This window comes from Lycorma delicatula, chromosome 5 (assembly GCF_047948215.1).
Source record: "Lycorma delicatula isolate Av1 chromosome 5, ASM4794821v1, whole genome shotgun sequence".
Taxonomy (NCBI): domain Eukaryota; kingdom Metazoa; phylum Arthropoda; class Insecta; order Hemiptera; family Fulgoridae; genus Lycorma; species Lycorma delicatula.
The window spans coordinates 88,080,462-88,094,886 of NC_134459.1; the positions used below are offsets into that span (position 1 = coordinate 88,080,462).

The following is a 14,425-nucleotide window of genomic DNA, read 5'->3' on the forward strand; positions in this document are numbered from 1 at the left end:
CTTCAGTAACAAATATAATTTGTTTAATAAAAAATTAATTTAAATGTCAGGAAAAGATTTTTGAAAGTGTATGTTTGGAGTGTCGCTTTATATGGAAGTGAAACTTGGACAATCGGAGTATCTGAGAAGAAAAGATTAGAAGCTTTTGAAATGTGGTGCTATAGGAGAATGTTAAAAATTAGATGGGTGGATAAAGTGACAAATGAAGAGGTATTGCGGCAAATAGATGAAGAAAGAAGCATTTGGAAAAATATAGTTAAAAGTAGAGACAGACTTATAGGCCACATACTAACGCATCCTGGAATAGTCGCTTTAATATTGGAAGGACAGGTAGAAGGGAAAAATTGTGTAGGCAGGCCATGTTTGGAATATGTAAAACAAATTGTTAGGGATGTAGGATGTAGAGGGTATACTGAAATGAAACGACTAGCACTAGATAGGGAATCTTGGAGAGCTGCATCAAACCAGTCAAATGACTGAAGACAAAAAAAAAAAAAAAAAACTGTAAGAGTGTCGCAGATATCATTTTTTCCGCTCAAAAAACAAAAATTTCTATAATATAAATAAAACTGTTTTTAACAAAACATCAAAAAAGGTAAGACACTATATTTCTATTATCAAAATCTTTTATTAATTTAGAATTTTGTTTAAAAAAAATACATGTTAAATATATGTAATAGACAATAGATATACAATAATAGATAATGAACAATGTTTAAGCATTCCGTATAAGAAAAAAAAGAAAAATGTGTTACAAAATTCTTACCGGCCAGATTTCAATTAAACAACAAATAATCATAAGAATTGTATTATTTCTGTAAATGTGATATGTATTACATATAAATGAAATCGGACCGGTAAGAGTTTTGTAACAATTTTTTTTTTCTTACGTGCAACGCTTAAACATTGTTTATTATTTACTGTTTATTACATATATTTAACAAGTATTTTTTTTTCAAGAATATTTTAAATTAATAACCGATTTTGATAATAGAAATATACTGACTTACCTTTTTTGATATCAGTATTGTTTTGTTAAAAACAGTTTTATTTATGTTACAGAAATTTTCGTTTTTGCGCAGAAGAAATATCTGCGAGACTTACCGTACGGTTTACAATTTCATTGTAATTTTTTTTGGATATCACTGTGTTTTGTTAGATTATTCTTTTATTTTGTTTATGAATTACTGATTGTTATCTTATAGATTTATTATTAAAGATTATTGACACACAACAAACAAACAAACTGAATTTCATGGCCAATTGTTTTTGTTGATATTCATACCATTCACTTCACACCATATTTTTCCTTTTATAATAAAATTAGTACAATGACCTTTACAAATCGAAAATCCATGATACAATATTGCACTTTACTTTGTAAGTGTAACTATTGATTTTTATCGTTAAATTCGATTTTACCAATCAAATTTATTTCAGTTTCATTTATTCCTTGTTTTAATAAAATTACTGTAATCTCTTGTAAACTATTACTTTTATTTTTTTTAAAGAAGTGATGGAAATTAAAAAAATTGTTTCATTTTCAGTTCTTTCATTTACATAACAGCATTTACTATTAAAACAAGCTGTAGTATATATTTGTTCTTATTTTATTATTTCAAGCACATTATCAAGTTTTTATAAGCTACCTAGTATTATCAAGTACTGCTATCTAACAACATAATTCGTAAAAGTACATTAAAAAATGAATAAAATGACATATTCGAGTCCTGCGGTTCATAAAATGGAAAAAAGTTATCTAAAAAAATTCCAGGTATTTTTTAAAAGTATTCTTTATTACTAACCTAATAGAACTGAAATATAATGTTTACACACTTATTCTTTTCCCCATTTTCATTTCATCTTTAGGTTAGGTCTGTTTAGAACTGTTAATGTAGTTCATTGACTTCATCGTTTCTTACCGACAAAGTTCTAACGAACTCCGTGATTATAAAATGTAATTTTAGAAAAGTAATATTCAGTATTATAATTCAAGTAATGAACTGAAACTATCCTAAGAAAAATATAATAGAAGAGTTGGGACGAATTATATTACTTATTCAAACCAAAATGCTAAATATTTTTTTTTATAAATTCATTTTACTAATAAATATTTTAAAAATTATTTACAAAATTAAGATACAACACAGTAACATTACACTACAATAATAATTGTTTACAAGAAAGGTATGTTTGTAAATTATTTAAACCTATTTTTTGTATCAAATTATACAGGAAAATTTCTGAAAATGCAAAATTTTATTATCTAATACACAATTTATATTTAATGTAATGACAGTAATTTAAATATCTGTTCACTGAAATAAAAATTTATTAAATGACAGTGGTTCCTTTAAAAATATTCTCAGCTACTGATTGAAAATATACTGTCTAAACTTACTGACTTTTTTTTATTAAAGAGTACATAACTAACAGCGTTCAATTTTGTGATAATTTTTCTATTTCATCTCATCCCCTACAATAAGTTAAATAAGAACTTCATAAATTACTGATATTTCTATGTCCTGTTCTTTGAAAAATTTCAAAAAATGTTGTTTCTTACAAATTTGACCATGTTCACAACTTTACAGTTATTTCAACATCTTTTTTTTAATTCATTCCTCTTTAGACTTCATTTGAAACTGCAATGATTTTTTTTTTTAATTTCTTTAGTCAGCAGTAATTTTCTTTGTTTACTAAAATAATTTAATTAATATACTTATAATAAATTAATACTAATTTAATTTATATACTTATAATAAATTAATAATAATTAATTTATATACTTAATCTATTTATGCTCCTTTACATGCTCATATTTCCTATTTTAATCCAGAAAAACAATTTTTTGTACTTTCTCACTTGATCCCCTTTTAAATAGAACCAGGGCATATAATTTTTCTATGGAAAGAGATATTCTAATATGTCAGTTTACACCATTTGTCTCAGGTTTCTTACACTTTGACGCTTGTAAAGCCCTTTAATGCATGAGGCACAATTCAAAGTTAGTTTTTATGATAGTAATGATGTTCCCTATACATTCAGTTCAATGCTGAACGGAGTGAAAATAATATTTATGGTTTTGAATATCACTTGAATCTCGTTGAATTTTATGCCATGCAACATTTGAGTCATTGAAACAGTAACTACTTCACTTCTTACTTACCCTAGTAAAGCTGCTTATTATTCTTGAAAATGGCTATACTGGTTTTGGAGGTGAGTTGTGATTGATAAAGGTTACCTATAACTGTTACAGTTATGGAACATAACAAACAATATATACAGTTAACCCATAACACACTGCAATAATTACTGATAAGATTTATAACATTCAGATTTTACATCTATTAAGGTTGAGATCAAACAGAAACTTACAATAAAACTTATGTGCTGAAGCTCTAGTTTCATTTAATTTAATAATAACTACATTTAATTATTCTGGAACTATTACCTAATTTTTTCAGTCGTAGATGTAGTTTGACTAGTTGAATTACACAGAAAGCTATCTTCATCAGATTCATCAGCACAGTCTGGAAAACCATTGCATACTTTTTTTTTCTCTATACATGCTCCATAGGCACATCGAAAGGAATTCTGTGAGCACCTTTACATCAATATAATTTTGTAATATCATTGTTACATGCAACAGATATTTAAATATAAACTGTCTTCAATAAATCATGCATACAGACATAGATTTGACTATTTAAAAGGCAATAGTGTCTGAATAAGTATCCATCCAGGACACATTATGTCCAGAATGCTGGACACATTATGTCCAGAATGCCATGTTCTGAACTGTGGTACTTCCCAATGAAAGCCCTTTTGTATCCGTTGTCTATGAGAGACTCCTGCACCAGTAACACACACCAGACAATCTATAATCATCTTGCTTATAAAATTGGAAACATTATTTTTGAATACTACAATTATCACATTTATTTTAACAAAACAACTAACTACAAATCTAGCATAATAAATAAATGAAAATACAAATATCACTTTCATATTTTTGTCATTGGGTTTCACAACATATTAAACAAGATGTATATTTTATTTATTTTTATTAAATTTCATTATAAGTTCTGTAGAGTCAAATAATAAACTAAAATATTACAACAAAATAAGTAAAATTGAAATAAAAACATAATTGAGATTTGGAATACAAAAAATGTTTTGGAAAAAATATTTGCAGAAAACAATTATTATTAATAAATTCATTAATATAATGTATATATTTTTTATTACAAAAGCACCGATTGTCTGGAATAAAAAAGATTTTAATAAATGTGACTGTAAGTTGTAAGTGACTAAAAACAGGCAGTATTTATACATGCAGCAAAACATATTGTACTAAAGAATATATAACAAGAATATAGCTTTTAAATAAAACTCTCCAGTGAGGTAGGCAGTCATTTTTTTTTATCATAAAATTGAATATTTATCATTACAGTTTCAATTTTTCCACCATATACATTTAAAGAGCATACTTTGTCTTCTAATAAATCTTTTGCTGTAATCTACCAGTTTCATTAAGGCAATTGTAAATTCACTGACTTTATCACTAATAAATAGAGTATAATTAACACACAAATTGGAATGTACTTACTCATATAAATTCCACACAGATGTTTATGTAAAAAAAAAGAAACCAACATATCTTTTACCTGTTAAATGCCTACCATATTTGTCATTCATGTTACAGTAAAAAGGGGAATTTCACTTGTAGCCAATGATAGATTAATAGCTTTACTAAAACATCCTGTTTCGCTCTGCAATCTTTCAGAATTTTTTGGTTGGATTTTGGTTCATTTTTTTTGATTTAGTGATATGGAACTGTTGCTGGAAGTTTACTATAAAATTTGGTGATAATTGGATGACAGACTACTGAGCTATTACGCATTTTGTGTTTTTCCTATATTAAACTATAGTGAATTGATCGGATTTAACCTGTAATACATGAAGAAAATTTCTAAGTGGATTGTCTTGATCATACAGGTGAGTGACGTCATTGTCAATTAGCATAAACTAGGACTTGAAAATTTTTCATATTTTCACTCTAGAACGAATACTTTGTTCGGCAAGTTTTTATAAGGGGATTTGTATTTCCTAGCTATCTCCGTATCCCTTTCCTTTACAATGCTTTCCTCGATCAGGGTTTTCCACCACCGATCAGGGTATCCCCGAAATTTTGTTGACCCCCACAAATTTTTCCCCTGACATTATTTTTGAACAGATACATTTTGGGACCCCACCCTAAAAGGGTACCGACAAAAAAAGGGACAAGTGGGGTGTTGTTGGAAGCGCGTTTGAGAGCGGATTCCAAATCCAGTTTCAGTTTTGAATTTGGAAGTACCAGCGAGAAGTTAGGGGGGTTTCAATACAGGTTTAATACAGGAGATTCCTCAAATACCAAAGGCAGTGGATTGGCATCATCCGGTGTACTGGTGGAAAATATTGCTCAACTTAAGAGGAACCTACAGCGGTTGTGACATATATAGCAGCGGTAGAGAGTGGCTGGTGGTGAAGAATATTAAGTGGCTGCCAGGAGTTATGTCACTGCGAGACGCATTCAGAACTACGAGATTAATAAGTCAAAAGAGAAGAAATAGCGGGAGTTATGTGGTGAACTCGACGCGGATCCGTGGGGACGAGACTATCGGATTGCAATGAAGCGGTTTGGTTCCGTCTTCACGGAAGATTCTGCTTCTAGACGGATATCTAAACTCTTTAATAGAGTGGCTACACCGAAATAATAGAATGTGATCGTAAGAGATTTACATAGGAGGAATCAGTCAAAGCAATTAATCTGCTGCATGATCGCAAGAGCCCCGAACCTGATCGAATACCAGCTGAGGTCTTAAAAGGTCTAGCAAGTAAAGTGCGCTGGGAGCTGATCGACATTGCTAATTTCGGTCTTGAGACCAAAAGCTCTCCCAAGTGCTGGAAAAATTAAAGGTTGGTCTTCCTTACGAAATCTGCTAAAACCATGCCTAATGTTAATTATAGACCACTATGTTTAGTTAACAACATGGGGAAGGCCGTGGAAAGGATGCTAGCGTCTCGTATGATTGAGGAGCTTATTGCGGGCGCTGGCATTAATACAATCCCAGTATAGCTTCTAGAAAGGGCGGTCCACGGTGCAGGCTATTCAAAAAGTTGTTAGCTGGGCTGTTACGGAAAGAAGGGGCACCTGGAAGACCAGGAAAATACCCAAGATTATTATGCTGGATGTTCGCAATGTGTTCGAGTCTGTTACCTGGGATTCAATAATGACAGCTCTTGCGAGGAAGTGAATTAGTCCCTACCAAATAAGATAAATAGCAGAATACTTGATTGAGATATGGATTGAGGCCGACACATTGGGAGGTAAATTAAGACTCCAAATCTTTGGCGGGGTGCCTCAGGTGTCAGTCCTGGGTCCCCTATTATGGTTATTGGTGTAAGATGGGGTTCTTAACCTTCCCATGCCGATACCCAATTAGTGGTGTATGATGACGATTTCAGTCATGGTGAGTGGCAGGACAGAAGAGATATAGAGGAACGTGGCAATATGGCGTTAACTAGTATAAGTAACTCGATGGTTAATCAAGGGCTGGAGCTTGCTCCACAGAAATATGTATGTTCACCACCCTAACGGAGAGAAGACGTATTGGGAGAATAGACTTGACAATTGGGTGACCAATCGCTACAATTCAGTGAAAACATTAAATAATTTGGGTATCAGGACTGATAAATTCTGTAAGTTTACCCAAAACATTCTTGACTCTTGCACGAGATCTGAGAAGACTTTTAAGTCGCTGAACAAGTCGTCTCGGAACAATCTGTTCCGAGAGCTTCCAAGAGAAGATTAACAGTGTATACAGTTATGCCTTCTGTTCTGTATGCTGCACCAGTTTTGGGCGCCTAGATGTTAGAAGAAATTTAACTCGTCTTACATCGCCGTACATTGTAAGCTGTGATATGTCAATATCATACCGTCTCATATGACGCAGCCTGTTTGCTAGCTTCAGTCCCGCTAATTGAGCTGCAAGTGAAAGAACGAATGAAACGATATGAAGGTATAGGGAAACGTGATGTGACAGAAGCTATGATAAATTCCTGGAAAATGAAATGAATGACAGGTGGAGGTTCTAATTGTATCAGGCGACTATTACAGACAAAGATCTTTGACTAAATAGGGGTCATGGCAAAATGAATTTCTTCATGACATAAATGTTAACAGGTCATGGGACTTTCGAATATTATTTGCATAGGTTCGGCCGAAGTAGTTCCCCCTGCTGAATGTATCGTAGTAGGGTGGATACTGCGGAAAGTAAAATCTTCGAGTATGAGGAATGAAGATGAATGAAAATTGGAGGGCTTATAATTCATTTGCCACTAAAGTACTACGCAACAAAGTCGAGGAGAGCCGCCGGCGTGGACTTCAGAGTTAGGGAAGGATGGATTGCCCCGGTTGTGAGGGCCGGCATGCCGAGGTGTGTGGGTTATAATGATCAACCGGGGACTCCGAGGTCCTTAGGCTGGGATGGGGCAAAATAAAAGACCTAGACCCGGCTGCTGGGTTCGGTAGCCGGGGGGGGCGACATGGTCAAGCCCGGTTCTCCCTGCTCAGTGGTTAGTGGCGTGAGGCATTAAAAGACCCTGTCTCAGGGAAGGGACCCGAGAACGACGTAGTCTGTACCGGTACACCTCTTCTCGGAGATTAGAGTCAGGCAATAAAAAATATCCACCGTGGGATTGCCTATGCAATCAAAGTTGAGTTAGGTGAAGTTGTCGAAAAACGGAGCCTTGATGTTGTTCTTCTATAACACCCGTACGTGGTCAAGGGTGATCTGCCAGGTTTTCCATGCTGGAAGAAGTTTTTCGTTGGTGATAGCAAATCCGCCGTATTTTGCAGGAAATCTATAGATAGCGTCTTTATACGGCAGGCCTCTGACACGCATCATGTCGTTGTTAAGCTTGACGTAGATGGTTTGGACCTTGTTGTCGTTAGTTCGTACTTTTAGTAAAGGGATCCCACTGCACAGCACTTGGAAATATGGGATGGGATTGTTAGCAGGTCGTCCTATTCTTAAAGGAGTTGATGCGAATGCCAAATCGCTTCTTTGGCAAAGTGGGATCACGGATGATGGTGGTGAATTAATCGAAGATTTCATCGCGCATCATCATTTTGATGTTTTTAATGTACCCGGCGAATTGTCTATCTTCGCCGGTGCAGTTGGTTTGCGGAGTGGCTTCCGTGGTGCCAACATCGATGTAATCATTGATAAGGATATCCCTGGCCGTTATTCGATGATTGCGAAAGCGATCATCAGCTAATACTTTTTGATTTGGTAGGTGGGCTGTGCGATGTTTTTAAGGGGAACGTTCCTGTTCAGCAGGGGCGCTTACTGCACAGGCGTACGAATTTGCCTAGGTTTTCAAACATTCTTGCGGGCAGGCTTCGAGTATTTGCTCGAGATGTCTGGACGAGGTCCCTTTAGATGACCTGGCAGTGAAATTTTCTTCTGCGGTAGTTGAGGCCGCTGAGCAAAAGCACGGGTCGAGAGAGAGTAGCTGGTTGGTGGACTCGGGACTTGACCGCGATGAAGAGGACTATGGGTCGGCTCAGGAGAGCCGCACAGCGTGAGGGTGAACCTGATCTGCATGCAGTTCTGACTGCGGATTATCATCGGAAGAGAATCGAGTATTTTCATAAGGTTAGGTCTTCTAAGCGTGATTCCTGACGCTCTTCTGTACAAGAGCAGGGAAACAAAGACCCATGGGGTGTTGTCTATAGAAATCGTCGTCCTTCGTGATTGTGATTAGGAAGTAGGAAAGACTCTGTCTAAAGGTTGTCCACAGGGCAATTTTCGTCTGGATCGTTGAGTTCGACTTTCTTATGCGACTGCGGATGCCTAGTGGCTGCCGCATCGTGGCTTATGTCGACGATGGGTTGCTGCTGGTCAAGGGCAATCCGCGTGCCGAGATAGAGCTCGAGCCACTCAGGCAAGTAAGGTTCTAAGGTTGTGGAGTCTTAAGCATAAGACGGTTTTCAGTGAAGAGAAAACGACTATGATGCTTCTTAAAGGCCGTCTAGCGGCAACCCGTCATACGCGAGTTGTCATGGACGGCCTTCCAAAGCGGCATGTTACCGTTCAGAAGTATCTGAGTGTCATCCTTGATGGGAGGCTTCAATTCAAGGAACACCTTCAGTTTGTTGCAAAGAAGGCCATCAATGCCTTCTTTGGTGTCTGTAGAGTCATCCATCCCGATTCGGGGTGAACTATCATACCATGCATATTCCTTACAAAGGTGTCTGTGAGGCCATAATGTTGTACGTTGCGCCCATCTGGGCATATCGTTTACATTTCCAATATTACAGGGATATTCTTTTGTGAGCCCAGCATCTTCTATTGTTAGCTGTTGTCGGTGGCTACAGAACTGTCTCGAGAGAGCCAGTTTCTGTGATCGCCTGCATTAAACCCCTTGATATTCTAGCTACGAAACGTAACAAGCAGTACATCTCCAAACGAAGGTCTTCTTACTTCTGGGCATATACGAGAAATCAAAGACCAAGGTTTTGACTCTTGGCAAGCTAGATGGGACAATTCTTCTACTGGTCGGTACACGCATACTATCTTTCCAAATGTCAGGGTGCTGCGAGCAATTAGGTGGGTCTCCCCAATCAGAACATAACTCAGATCCTTTCAGGACATGGTGCCTTTAGAAATAGTTTGGTTAGGTTTGGTTTGGTTGACTCCGGCTTATGTCCAGAATGTTGGGTCGATGATACTGTAGACCATGTCCTCTATGTTTGTCCCTGATATGAAGCTGGACCGTCTGGGCAGTTGATTGGCCAAAGGTTGGGGTGCTGGCATCGAGCCACAGTTACAATTAAATTTGTGGTGATTATTTTAACTGTTTAGCTGGCGGCAGAATGGCGACTGCACTGCCGAGGGCATGGGTTGCCATGCAACCGGGAGGTGTAGTGGCATCTCGATGATGGTTGAAATTAAGTAAATGTTACACGGGACTCTGCGATGGAGCTGAGTGGGAGTAGGAGGTCTGTCCACCATGGTAGACCAGACCAGAGTCCATAATGAAACAAAGTCGAACTTCAGTATGAACTGAAGTTGAGTTCACTAAGGGAACTAGGACTAAATTTCCTTGTGGCGAACAATATTTCTAGTGGTATGTTTTTGTTAAATTGTCTCATATTTCGAAACATTTACTAGAAATTGGCTCAAATTAAAGGCAGAACTAGCGCTCGTACTTCTGCGAACTTGGTTAGCTAGTTCAGAGGGCAATGATATAGGACATTCAAGGTGTCCAGACGAAGCCTACAGCAAAAACAAAAGCTGAGTTTAAGAATCACCGATGTAAATGCCTCGCCGGTGGCATCCCAACAAGGCCTGGTTTATTACTGTGAGATGTAAAAAGTTAGAGGCGAACGACAACTCCCGTTAAAGCCCAGCAGGGCTAGGAACAGGGGAGGTTGTGTAGCAACTGGAAGCTTCACAAGGCAGGTGTCTTCCCCTATGGGATTGGGATGCACTTTCAAAGACAACTGTTTATTAAGATATTTAAATCCTGTAGTATTTTTTTTGTTTTTTTTTTTCATGAAATGTTTCAGATAAAATAGACAAGTTCATATTATTGAGTATCAAATTAAAAGGATTCGAATGTTCGAAAAGGCATGGCATTTTCACACACTACAAATCATTCACCTTATCCTCTGAAGCAATACCAAACAGTGATCCCAGAAGTTAAAAAAAGAAATTAAACTTATCAAGTTACAGAATTACCCAAATCTCAATTTAAGTCCAATTTTATTTCAAACCCAATTCAATTTATACAAATTCAATTCAATCCAAGATGAAATTAACTTATCTTAAATATCTTACTTCTATTTTAACTGAAGGTGAAATTTCACTTACGTGTTCTTTACAGACATTCATGTGGTTAAAATGTTAAGATTATTATTTCTAAATGAGTGTATTATAATTAAATTTTTGAAAATAGCTTATCCAAAATGGTAACATAATTGAATAAATTATACTATTATATACTGCATTTTAAGAATGTTTTATAGTAAACACTGGGGTTAAGACTTTTGTGTTTTATTATTTTTTTCAAAATCAAGACCACTTAAGAACATAATACTTAAGAGTTTTTTAACATTAATTCAACTGTTTTTTTTTTAAAATTATCAATGGATTTTACTTTGAATATCTCATATTGAGAAACTGGAAACATAGATACCCTATCTATTGCTTTTGCTCACAGCAAACAAATAAAGGAAAAATTATGACTGAACGCATGTTGTAAAACTTACTGTATGACATAAATACATTTCATTAAGACTTTCTGAGTGAATCTGTAGGGTTCTTTGACGATTTACCTTGGTATGCATGCTGTTATTGTTCTTCCTTTTATTTTTATTGTAATATAAAACAATTCCAATATTTGTTGTTATAATAATAATAGAACAGCTATCAGGTCTTCTCAGGTAGATTCTTATTACTAAAAAATACTAAAGATAAATATGAAGTTATAAAATTGTACAGTCCCCTTCACTCTATTTTATTCTAAATATTAAACTACCCTTATTGCTGTATCTAAGTGGTAGCATTATTAATTTTTGTGGTTTTTCCTTTTTATGAATCTCAAAACTTACAAGAACATCAAAATATATCTGCAAACCCCCAAAAAAAATAAAAAATGACAAATGAAATAACATTTATTATCTGAAACAAATAAAAAGAGTCTTTACTACTAATATATTAGTTTACACATAATAGCTGTTAGTTTTAGGACCTCTAGGGCCTATCCTTGCTGCTTCAAATGAGTGTTAGCTAAAATCTGATATATATACATAATATTTAGATCTTTTGCTAGTATACATACTTGAAACTTGGATCATTGCAGTCTGTGACTGTTTCATCAGAACCATCAATGCAGTCTTTTACACCATCACAGACTGAGAAAGAACTAATGCACTGTCCACTGCGACATTGGAATTCATTAAATCTAAAAAGAAACAAAATTTGTTATTTGTTTTAATGCTCTTTTATACACTTTTTTTACAAGTATGAGAAGATATTTAGCATATTATATTTTTATAATTACAAAAAGATTGCTATTGTTGAATATCTTTTTAAAATTTATTATTACAGAAAATTCCATTTTATCATTTTCATTCTGAAGATCTCTGTGCTTTTCACTGGAATACTCTGAATTTTAATCCTGGTATGACTTGGCTATTTTCCTCATGCTATAGAACTCATCTCTCATTACAAAAAGCGTGCATTGTAATTAGGTGTTAACATGTAGTTTCTGGTATGAGTAATCAAAGAATACTTCAACTTTTGAAAGAAGACATTCTCAGGTAAAAATTGGACTATACAGTATTTCCATTTCTGAACAAAAATATTAATTCTGATTTAAATCCTCTACCAGGAAGAAGCCAACCTTAGTTGCCTTTCTTTAGCTATATAGCACAATTTTCTTCTATTTAGCTAAATAGCTGAATTTTTATCAGTCATATACTATAACAAGATGACAAGCTTTAAAGCTTGTCACCCTATTACTGTACACTTTTAAATGTGTTGGATAGTTGGTTATGTTTATCCCTCCTCTCTGCTCACACTACTAACTGATATATTCATTTCGGGCCACTATTAGACTAAGCAGTACATATAAAAATTAATTATGCATCTGTTTTATTTCAAGAAACATCATTTTGTCATAAAATAAGTGGTGAGAAAAAGTAAGAGAGTTGGTTTTATTTTTATTATGCCAAATTGTCAGTATTTTTAAGGTTTTGTTGAAATATTAATATTATCAGTTCTTGATATACATCTTTTTGTCTGTTCATTCATTCACCTGAACTGCCTACTCTAAAAGTTTGAAATTCATTATAAAAGTCTAGATATTTGCTGCAAAAAAGAGTTGCAATTTCAAAATTTTTGGGTTTCCAAAAAACTTTTTTTTATAAATTTATCTATTCTTTTAAAATAATGATTTCACTATCAAATTAAGATTTTAGCCTGCTTATTGTAAACATTATTATTTGTTATTTACAATAAAAATCCATTAATCCAGACTAGACAGGATCACATATGGCATAGATTTTACATCGATCTGTAAAATTAAACAGAAGTTATTTTAATATCCTAGTTTTGGGCTAATGACCATAGCTTTTGATGGCCGCTCTTTCATTACAATAATATCCTAACTTTTATTTATATTAATAGTATTCAGATTTTTAATCTCATTGATTTTTTTACTTATTAAACTACTTATATAAATTAAAATAAAACTTAGAATTTCTTAATTTCACCCAAGTTAATGCCTGACCCTAAGTACAGAATTCAATGAGACATTACTAATAGAAAATCCATTACTACTAAGACAATTGCATTACTCTCTAATAAACATGTTATAGTATACTACAAAACTGGATTTTAATAATTAAAGTGGTACACATCACACTGCCCTATGTTTATAACTTAATTCGTTATTTATTGGTCAACATTTTTGGTAGAAATTTCACAAACTGGCCCCCATGCCCATATGAGATTAACTGAAAATCAACAGTAACACAATCCAAATTTTTCAATGTTCTTGTAAACAAGTTAGTGATGATATCAATTTCAAAATATCCAAATTAATTGTTTATATTGTATTTGGAAGTTCCAGGCTGGTAGAAAAAATACTGGTTTCTCCTCTAACATTATTTCACCTTTAGAAATTCATGATTTTTGGTTTTATTATTGCAAATAGCAGTAGTATAATCAGAAATTTCTAACTAGGAAAGATAGAGGTAAAGGTAAAAAATATTTTTTATGCAAATATTATGTATTTTTACTTTAAAAAAAAAATTATTTCATTATGGATTTATTGTAATAACAGTAATATAAGGATAAAGATTTTATTTCATCCATTAATGTTGACAATTTTGAATGCAAGATTATTCAAATGAATTATATCAACGAAAAGACTACAGAAGGTAGAATATGGGAATTATCAGAATCATGTCAGTCTATTCAGTTAAATAATTCAAATCTGAAAATACTTTTTGAAAAATCTAATCTTGATGGATTTTATTTCTGAATAAGAAGAAATTTCCTTTTAAGAACTTTTACTTAGTTTCTTGTGAGATTTTGTTGATTTATATTGTCAGTACCTGCTATGAATTGATTAAGAAGCTCTTTAGAACTTGTAGCTTTTTGTGCTGAATTAAAATGTGTAAGTTGTAGTTAATATTTTAATGTATGCCTTGTTTCTGTTAGTGATTTACAAACAGTGATTCTATTTTTATGAGTAATCCTTAGACATACTCTGTAATGAAGTTGAATATGTCCATCTTGTCTGCCAAACTTAATGTACTTGAAGTAACTGCAACGTTGTATAGCCCTGATTTGTTGTGTTAACAGTA

General features: G+C 33.9%; 1 protein-coding gene across 3 annotated transcripts in view; it reads right to left on the minus strand.

Moving 5' to 3' along the window:
* LOC142325168 (modular serine protease-like) overlaps positions 1 to 14,425 on the minus strand; it is a 99,340-nt gene that overhangs the window by 47,665 nt on the left and 37,250 nt on the right. For all 3 annotated transcript variants that reach the window (XM_075366583.1, XM_075366584.1, XM_075366582.1), the window contains exons 5-6: positions 11,893 to 12,015; positions 3,452 to 3,604 (exon numbers count right to left, since the gene is read on the minus strand). In XM_075366583.1, coding sequence (XP_075222698.1) covers positions 3,452 to 3,604; positions 11,893 to 12,015 — 276 coding nt within the window. The remainder of the gene's footprint in view (positions 1 to 3,451; positions 3,605 to 11,892; positions 12,016 to 14,425) is intronic.